This window comes from Volvox carteri, assembly GCF_000143455.1.
Source record: "Volvox carteri f. nagariensis unplaced genomic scaffold VOLCAscaffold_120, whole genome shotgun sequence".
Taxonomy (NCBI): Eukaryota; Viridiplantae; Chlorophyta; class Chlorophyceae; order Chlamydomonadales; family Volvocaceae; genus Volvox; species Volvox carteri.
Genome location: NW_003307663.1, coordinates 57,566 through 67,388, shown reverse-complemented (window position 1 = coordinate 67,388; position 9,823 = coordinate 57,566). Strand labels below are relative to the sequence as shown.

General features: G+C 57.2%; 2 protein-coding genes across 2 annotated transcripts in view; both read right to left on the bottom strand.

Moving 5' to 3' along the window:
- VOLCADRAFT_100471 (uncharacterized protein) overlaps positions 1–7,251 on the bottom strand; it is a gene marked incomplete at both ends in the record, with an annotated part of 9,982 nt that extends 2,731 nt beyond the window's left edge. Inside the window, 12 exons of the mRNA XM_002959036.1 lie at positions 2,092–2,156; positions 2,406–2,500; positions 2,664–2,700; positions 3,144–3,346; positions 3,588–3,813; positions 3,926–3,993; positions 4,319–4,362; positions 4,952–5,023; positions 5,261–5,332; positions 5,533–6,638; positions 6,855–6,947; positions 7,169–7,251. Coding sequence (XP_002959082.1) covers positions 2,092–2,156; positions 2,406–2,500; positions 2,664–2,700; positions 3,144–3,346; positions 3,588–3,813; positions 3,926–3,993; positions 4,319–4,362; positions 4,952–5,023; positions 5,261–5,332; positions 5,533–6,638; positions 6,855–6,947; positions 7,169–7,251 — 2,164 coding nt within the window. The remainder of the gene's footprint in view (positions 1–2,091; positions 2,157–2,405; positions 2,501–2,663; positions 2,701–3,143; positions 3,347–3,587; positions 3,814–3,925; positions 3,994–4,318; positions 4,363–4,951; positions 5,024–5,260; positions 5,333–5,532; positions 6,639–6,854; positions 6,948–7,168) is intronic.
- Positions 7,252–8,934: 1,683 nt separating this feature from the next.
- VOLCADRAFT_100470 (uncharacterized protein) overlaps positions 8,935–9,823 on the bottom strand; it is a gene marked incomplete at both ends in the record, with an annotated part of 3,595 nt that continues 2,706 nt past the window's right edge. Inside the window, one exon of the mRNA XM_002959035.1 lies at positions 8,935–9,632. Coding sequence (XP_002959081.1) covers positions 8,935–9,632 — 698 coding nt within the window. The remainder of the gene's footprint in view (positions 9,633–9,823) is intronic.

The window sequence follows — 9,823 nt, the reverse complement described above, 5'->3', positions numbered from 1 at the left end:
AACGAAAAAAACAATTCAATGCGCTTAATTGCAGGTTTAATTGCATGTTGAGTTGTGCGGTGGGCTGCACGTTGAATTGCGCGAAGCGCAACGCATCAAATTGTACGGTACAGTGCGGCCAATGTTTTGTGATTTGCGCGCTCAATCGTGGCACGGTGCGGCCGCGGCGCGGTGCGGTGCGGTGCGGTGCACGGTCCGGAACGGAAAAAAACAAAACACACGCGGGCGCCGGGATCGAACCGGTGACCGCTTCCTCCCACACGGTGCGGGAGCTAGCGCACACCACGAACCGGTGCGTGGCGATGTTCTGAAGCGCATTCCACAGACCCAGGTGTGGTGCAATGCGATGCGTCGCGGTGCGGCGCGGTGCCGTGCGGTGCGAAAAAACGAAAAAAAGCGACGACGGCGGGGCGCGAACCGGCGACCGCGGCTCCCAAGCGGCGACGGAGCTAGCGAAAAAGACGCAGCTCCGAAACCGCGAACGACACGGCGAAAAAGGCCAACTCTCCAGAGGCTCGACCAGACGGACGGACAGACTAGACGCGGGCTGCGTCGCCCGCGAGGGGGCCGTAGTCCCCCGGCTGGGCGGCAGGAGTACGACGGTCCGTGCGTGTACTACACCCGTGTGGGAGTCGAACTCACAAGTGCAAGGGATGCACGAAGGGGAGCATCGTTGTCGTCATGACGCGTGAGTACACGGTGAGTACCCGGGTGGGCGGCAGGAGTATGACGGAGCGTGCGTATACTTGTAGTACACCCGTGTGGGAGTCGAACCCACAAGTGCAAGGGATGCACCCAGCCGTGCGGGCGTGTCGTCGGACGGCTAGAGAGCCGTGCAACGCTGGCATTTAACGCCATCCAGTGGCGAGGCAGACGAACTGTTTTACGTGTCAGGTGGTGTTGGCTGCGGAGGTCCAACGCTCCTCTAGGTTTCTGGCGTGTTTGTACTCGGCGTGCGTGCGTGCGTGCGTGCGTGCGTGCGTGCGAGCGTGCGTATACTTGTAGTACACCCGTGTGGGAGTCGAACCCACAAGTGCAAGGGATGCACCCAGCCGTGCGGGCGTGTCGTCGGACGGCTAGAGAGCCGTGCAACGCTGGCATTTAACGCCATCCAGTGGCGAGGCAGACGAACTGTTTTACGTGGCCGTATGCATCAATCAAATCAGCGAACAATGCCTATCACGTAAGCATTGTTATGTACGATTGCAAAGTGTATGTAGGCTTGCCGGTGTATGCCATGACATGCGTCGATGCATAACCTGTTATGCCCCGTCATCGTGTCGAAGCTCGACCAACGAAATCGTAGAATCGCCTGCAGCAGCGTCGGAGACTGTAGACCTTGTGCCGGTCCTAGAATTTCGAGGGTCGTGGTTCGAAACGAGGACAGTGACAGGGCAGAACATAAGAGAGGAAGTTATGCGTCGGCGTATGTCAGAGCAGAAACGATGGTGCATTGAAGAGTGCACGGTGCACGAACGTGTGTACCGTCCGCTGAGGCAGCGGTGTTATCAACGTTAAATTCTAAATGTTCTACACAGTTTAATATTAAATACAGTCACCATCTGCGTCGGGGACTGTACAGCCTACTTAAGCAGCGCCAGCTTCGCAGACGATAACGACCGTGTGGCGTACGACTAACGACTAGATGACTAACGATTAGACGCCGACGTTCGCCGCACAAGTACACAAGGTAGCGCAGGTGAAAGCGCACGGTGCACGAACACTTGTGTTGTCCGCTGAGGTAGCGGTGTTAATTTGGTACGGCACCGATGCAGCCCATCACACACACACACCCCACCACACCCACCTGCGAATGGCTGCTGTGCACGCCTTCTGGATGCAAGTCCTACCGGGTTACTGACCCCGTACGACTTGGATCCAGAAGGAGTGGACAGCAGCCACCCGCAGGTATGCGTGTGTGGTGGTGGGCGGGGGGGGGGGGGACGGGGAGGTTTGCATGGACAGGTACCGTAGCATAACAACACCACCGGCTCAACGGTCAGCATTAATTAGGCATGCAGTGGTGTTATTGTGGTACGGGACTGATACAGTGCAGCACATATACACCACACCGGGGTACACCACACCGACCTGCTGTGCAGTCATTCTGGATCAAAGATTCGGGTGCACACCGTCCGGGTCCGGACCCGGTACGACTTTGATGCAGAAGGACCGCATAGTAGACAGCCGCAGGTGTGCGTGCCCGCGTGAGTGTGTGTGGCGTCGGGGGGCGGGGGGGAGGGAGTTTTGCGTGCATTGGTAGCGTACCATAATAATACCACGTGTTGGTGTGAGCATCATTGTCATCATGGCAGCGGTAGGCCTTTGCTATGCGCGTGCGAATCGGGCCTTCCGTGTAGAGCAAACAGAGTGTATCCGCTAGGCACATGTGAACACATACACACCTGCCATACACACTAGAGCCGCGGCAGGCAAGATGCATTTGGAAGGGACGGACGAACGGTAAGATCCGTGGTTCCGGATGTGTCAGCGAAGGGGACTGCAGACATACGGCAGCGGCAAGCCGGAAGGGATGACAGGCAGTCAGACGGTCAGACGGAATAGCGTGGGTGCAATCATATAACACGGAGTGACATGGGGGCGGGTACTAGTACGGTCACGATGAGGACCGAAAGGGGGCGGAAGTCGGGCCGGGAGCATACCTGTCGAGTGCATGGTGAATGGCAGAAGCCGCGGTGCCTGCATAAGCGCGCGATCGGCAGCAGCTAGCACCGCCGCATAGGCGGCAGGACGGTGTACTGGCACGACATCCGTCATGGCGACTTGTTGCTGCGGCGTTCGTACGTCGCGTCCGTGTGTTAATAGGGCCCTCGTTGTCGACTAAGTGGAGCCCATACCGCATGACCTGCCACGGGTGGACAGCGGTGACAACATGTTAGAAAGGAACGGGATATATACAATATACAAACGGCTGGAAACGCGTGCTAGTGCAGGGGACTGCAGACACACGGCAACGGCAATCCGGAAGGGATGACAGACGGTCAGATGGTCAGACGCAGACCATAGCGCAGGTGCAATCATACAGTCAACACGGAGTGACAGGGGGGCGGGTACTAGTACGGTCACGATAACGTGGGCGAAGGAGGACCGGGACGGGGCGGAGGTTGGAACCGGGAACATACCTGTCGAGTGCATGGTGAATGGCAGAAGCCGTGGTGCCTGCACGGTCGCTCGGTCGGCAGCAGCCAGCACCGCCGTGTAGGCGACAGGACGGTGTACTGGCACGATATCCGTCGTGGCGACATGTTGCTGCGGTGCTCGTACGTCGCGTCCGTGTGTTACTAGGGCCCTCGTTGCCGACCAAGCAGAGCCCATACCGCATGACCTGCCACGGGTGGACAGCGGTGAGAGCATGGTAGAAAGGAACGGGATATATACAATATATGAACGGCTGCAAACGTGTGTGCAGACACACGGCAGCGGCAATCCGGAAGGGATGACAGACAGTCACACGGTCAGACGGAATAGCGCAGGTGCAATCATATAACACGGAGTGACATGGGGGCGGATACTAGTACGGTCACGACGAGGACCGAAAGGGGGCGGAAGTCGGGCCGGGAGCATACCTGTCGAGTGCACGGCGAATGGCAGAAGCCGCGGTGCCTGCATGGTCGCGCGATCGGCAGCAGCCAGCACCGCCGTATAGGCGGCAGGACGGTGTACTGGCACGACATCCGTTGTGGTGACGCGTAGCCGTGGCGGCCGAAATGCGGATCCAGTGGCGCTCGTACGTCGGGTCCGTGTGTTATTAGGGTCCTCGTTGTCGACCAAGCAGAGTATACATCGCAGGACCTGCGATGGGTGGACAGCGGCGACAACATGTTTGAAAGGAACGGGATATATGCAACACATAAAGGGCCGGAGACGGCAAAGGCAGCGGTACGGGAATAGGTATACATGGCACCATAGCAGCGTACGTGGAGCATCACAACTGCCAACACCGGATACACGACCGCCGTGCGGAAATAGAGACTGGCGGCGAAGAGGTGCCGAAGGGTGTCGGAGAGGCATGGAGGCACGCTAACACGATCACATATGTACCTGCTATACACGCCAGAGCCGCTTCAGGCAATAGGCATTTCGAACGGACGGACGAGCGGCAAGAGTGACGGATGGGACCCCGTATGTGTCAGCGCAGGAGACTGCAGACAGACGGCAGTGGCAATCCGGAAGGAATGACAGACAGTCAGACGGTCAGACGGAATAGCGTGGGTGCAATCATATAACACGGAGTGACAGGAGGGCGTGTATTTATAATCCAGACACAAGACTGTGCGGGCAGTGCATCGCATCGCACCACATCTGATGCGCCGACACATATGGACGCCAACTCATCGCACACTTAGCGCGCGCGATGGAGACCTCGCAGGAAAAGCGCGGCGTGGAAATGCTCGGCACCAGGAACCACGATACACGCAAATATGCAACGCATTGCAGCGACGATGCGTGACGGTTGTGCAGAAGCAGGGCCGGATATCGCGAAAACTCGCTATGTCGAAAAAGCAAGAGAAATAATAAGCAGCAAGATGAACACCGGTAATACAGACTAATTATCGCGGCCGTTAAGCACTTGCTTTGACACGCAATATACATACATCTAAAATAAACAGTTCTACACAAAACATGTACAAGGAGAACTGACATAAAATAGTTTGCGCGTGCATTAAAATAAACGACACCAAAGTTGTCGTACACATTTTAACATGACGTGATTCCGCGGACATCGTGCACACGTATGCGTGGACACCGTCACAACGGCGAGTCGCTATGCCGTAGTAAAGGATGTACGTAAATAAAAACGAAAACCGACACAAAACGAGGTCATGCAAAACAACGTATGTCGTACACTTGCTGGCACGTTTTCGTGCGACGGACAAGCACTAACGTGCCGACACGCACATATGTGCGTTGCGTCATAATGCACACTTACCGCGCCTAACGGAGGACACCGAAGAGAACAGCACGAAGGCTTGCCGGAGCAGCAGCTTCAACACATGCAAACCTGCACGACAGCGCAAAGGTCGGGTGAAGACAAGCCCGGTAATCGGGGCAATTCGTTATGTCCAACCATCATATACGCGAGTGGGACACGCACAGCAGAGCATGCTTCAGGGAGAGCGGGGAAGCGGCAAGAGGTGGATACGAATGAGACACGCACGGATGTCAAACCGGTACAGCATTCGTGCGTCAACACCCTAACTTATACCAGCGAAACCGGTCATACCGTTCATACACTCACCAGTGTAGATGCGAGGGACGCCGCCAACTTGTGTGGGAGTCGAACCCACAAGTGCACGGAATGCACCCAGCCCTGCAAGCGTGTCGTTGCGCGGCTAGACAGCCGCTCAACGCTGGCATTTAACGCCATCCAGGGGCGGCTAGATGGAAGTGAAGGGAGGGGACAGGTGCAAGCCATAGCGAAGTTGGACGACGTGCAGCGGACGGCAGCGCAAGTGGATGAACACGCAAGAACGAGTCATTCCTGCAGAGCCGTGATGAACGTTGTTCGACCTTCTGTCTTGGTGGTGATGGTACCGGTGACGGTGAACGAGTCGTAAGCAGCGTACGCCATACGATCATTATCGTCTGCGAAGCTGGTGCTGCCGAAGAACTCGTCGTAGTTTGGCAACTGTTGCATGACGGCGATGCTGTCAGTGCACACCGGATAACTGCGGCTGCCGATTGTGAGGACGAGCGGGAGGACCGGTAGTGAGCCGACTACAGTGACAGAAGTGGGGTTGGGTGACAGGGTGGCCGAGGCGTGTGGACCATCCGACGGTAAAACAAGGGCACTGCGGCTACGCTGCTCCCAAGCCAATACCATATCAGTCGTGTCGGCGGGCACGGTGGCCGCGGTAGTTCGCTGAACAGCCGCCTGGAAGGTGTGCACTCGTTTGGGAGGGTGTTTGCCGGGGGCACTCGCTGCTGCTACAAGCGAGCCGCTGAGGAAGACGCTATTCATATAAGCTTTGCTATTGGAGGGGCTGATCTTGGCACCATACACGTAGAGGGGCGTGCTGCTATCGGCCGCTGCTTGTAGCTGAGCGACGAAGTCGTCGGGAGCGGATTCCCTGATGGCGAGCTCCACGCGTCCGGCGTCGGGACTGTCACCGTTGCCGCACGCGACCCACGCCTTAAACTTGCGGAACGGCCCGCCCCGGAACATCCCGCCGTGTGGGATGAGCAGGAGGGCGCTGCCATCCGACGCGTGCTTGTCTTCGGGGCGGGCCCTGTCGCTGCCGACATCGTAAACGGGGAACCGAAGCCTGGCGCTGTAGAGCATTGGGACAGCGGAGGAGGGCTCCACGGAAATCCGCGTCGCTGAGGAGACTTTAAACTGCCCCACCGTCACCCCAGCGAAACGAGAAGTTATGAAAGGCGGCAGGGAAGCTGCATCCACGTTGGCGAACGTCACGCGGTGGCCGAACGCGTGGCTGCTCTCCAGCCTGCCGAGGATGACATCGTCAATCTGCATAATTACTATCCCCTGGCCGGCGGTATTCACGCCAGCGATGAAGCTGCCGTAGCGGCTCTGGGCGCCGGCAAAGAGGCGGTCCTCATTCGTTTCTGTGGGGCCGGCCGTAAACGTCACATGAAACGTGACGCTCCTTGAATCCCTACGTGTTGCAAAGGGGCGTCAAATGGGGAGCGTTACACGATATTCAAGGTGCACGCGAGCGGCGATGAACGTGACGGAAGACATCTGTGCTTAACAGGCAGCGGCCAAATATGCGCGCCGGAGCTGATAGATGCGTCTATTTCGCACGGTGAGAGGCGGAGCATAAGTACCTTACTGGTGTGAACACGCTCTTTGCATGTAGCAGCTCGCTTACGTGGTGACGGCGGGAGGGCCGACCGTCGACGTGCTGCTCTGGGACGCAGCCGTGTCCAGCCTCTGACGCTTGGCGTCCGGTGGGTCGATACTACTGCGGGAGTTGGTCGAAGGTGTAGAAAGTCAGGAGATGGGATCGGATAAGGTTCGCATAACGCATAACGCAAAACACGGGACGCAGCAACGGAGAATAACGCATATGTGACGGGTGTCGCATATGTTCGCATAACGCATAACGCATAACGCAAAACACGGGACGCAGCAACGCAAAGGATGCGAACAGCGTATTTACGCACTAGAGCAACGCAAACCGACCTGCTGGTCACCAGGGTGCGACATCGCAGATTGTAGGACGATGTAGGCTCTAGGCGTTGTCGCTTGGGGTCCGGCGAATCCATCCGGCTGCGAGCGTATGTCTGAAAACAGGTATGTCTGAAAACGGTGGAGGCACTTGGAGTAAGCAGGCTTGCAAAGAGGTAAGTGCAGGATAAGTGGGGAGGAATCGGCGCGCTAACAATTATACATCCGCGGCAGCGTGTCGTATAGATGACAGATGTCCGAGGATCGGCAGACGCGGACATTGGACGCGCACGCGCCGCGGCTGCGAGCCAGGTCGCGTGATTGCGGTGGCCTTGAACGACTCCGAAACAGGAGTAGAGTCATACAGCGAAGACAGGCGTGGTCAGGCGATAACGCGGATTGGTGCTAATTCGCGTGATTGTGGCCGCGTCTAGCGAAACCGAAGCTCAACGTCGGACGCAGAACGTCGGTAACTCGCGCGATTGCGGTGACCTTTAACGACTCCGAAACAGGAGTAGAGTTATACAGCAAAGACAGACGTGCTTAGGTGATGATGCGGATTGCTGCCAATTCGCGTGATTGCGGCCGGGTCCAGTGAAACCGAAGCAGAAACGGAAGCCGGTAAAGACGCGGATAGCTGAGATTTCGCGGTAATAAAAGGATGTATACGCACGAGGTCGCCGCAGCGAATATGTAACGGGTGCGGTGCGGTGCGGTGTGTGTGCGGTGTGGGCGCGGTGCGGCGCGGTGCAGACTAGACGGTGCGGAGCGGTCCCGAACGAAAAATAGAAGAAAAAAACGTGCGGGCGCCGGGCGAGGAAGCCAGCGAGCCGCAACGTAAACGTAAAAAAAAGGACACATTGACGCGCCGTCGCCGGGGTCGAACCGGCGACCGCGGCTTCCACTAGACATCGGAGCTAGCGTGCCCGACGAAGCGGCGCACGGCCATGCTCCGGGGCGCCTTCCGCGGGGGCAGGTGTGGTGCGGCGCGGCGCGGGGCGCCAAACCGAACGAAGGAAGAAGACGAAAAAAGCGGCGACGGCGGGACGCGAACCGGCGACCGCGGCTCCCACGCGGCGACGGAGCTAGCCTAAAAGGCGCGGCTCCGAAACCGCGGACGACACCCCGAATAACGCGAAAACAGCAAGCGGCCACCCGGACGGACGGACGGTCAGACAGACAGACGTAAAGTTGGGGTAAGGTCTCCGTCCCGACGACGGAACGACTAAACGTCGTCCGTCTAACGTCGGGACTACGACTACGAGGCGCGGTCCCTGCGGTCCCGAGGGGGCCGTAGCTCTCGTCCGGGTCCGAGTCCGGATACGTTCGGGTGCATCCGGACGTTCTATAATTCTATAGTTCTATAGTTCTATAGTTCTATAGTTCTATAGTTCTACAGTTCCATAGTTCTAAAATTTTATAGATTTAAGACTGGACAGCAGGAGTCGAACCTGCTGTCCAGCCAAAGAAGGAAAGGAGTTGAAGTAAAACGTAGGAGTCGGACCTGTTGTCCAGCATACGAAAGAAATATGTAGGAGTCGAACCTGCTGTCCAGCATACGAAAGAAAGGAGTTGCAGCAATACGTCGAAGCTGTGGTACAGCCAGGGACGGCGTGGGTAGGGATGGTTTTTCGTGTTTGTTTAGTTGTGATTTAGGTCGTGTGTGAAAACCATCGCAGGATTCGGACCTGCTACCCGGTACTGGGCATGCCTAGAGATGGTTTGTCGTGCTGGGATAGCACGCCCGGTTTTGCGCCGCGGGAAGGCGTGATTGAAGTCGTTCAGATGGGGCGGATGTCCGTCACGAAGGTGGTGCGTCCGTGTGTTGTCGTCTTTACGTCGCAGTGGAGCGTCCACTGTTCTTCTGTGACGTATTGTTGTCGACTCTCCGTCGTCGCGAAGTCCTGGTCCGCGAAGAAGTCCTGGAAACCTGGTAGTTGCTGTAGTACGGCTAATTCGGACGCACAGACTGGATACGTGGCGGTATTGTCCCCTCGATGCAATACGAGGGGGATTACCGGCTGTTGGTCTACACTAACTTCTAACATCAGGTTAGGTTGTAGTCGCATGTCTTTGTGTGTACCGTCGGCAGGTAGTACCACGGCTGTAGCATTCCGGCGTTCCCATGCCAATACGGGATGGGTGTAGGTAGATGGGCCTGTGCTGGCTGTTGTAGTTACTGATTGCGGCAGTTGCTGATCGTCGATTGCTGCCGACGCCAGGTCTACCCATCGACGTACGACCTTGCTGGGATATGCCGCTGTAACCAAGACTCCACCGAGCCATACGACTGGCTGCCACTTGTCTTTTTGTGTGATTCGGCCGTTTATTGAATAGAGTGGTTGCCGCTGCTGCGCTGCCTGTTTCCAGAGTTGGACGTAAGGCGTGGGCATGGCCATCATCGCTACTTCCATATCATACGCGGCGGTTGCCTGCTCTGAGATGCAGGCAATTTTTGTGGCGAATTTGGTGGGGCCCGCTGTATGACGGGCGTCACCATAGGGGAGGACTAGAAGTGCGTTGCCATCGGCTGGCCATTTCTCATCTGCGGCTGGTTCGTTTCAGCTTGGATTGATTGCCGGGTAGCGAATTGTTGCTGCCATAATTTTGGAAATTCAGTAGCTGCTCTGCAGGTTACTGTCGTGCTGTCGGTAGTCTTGAGTTGCCATG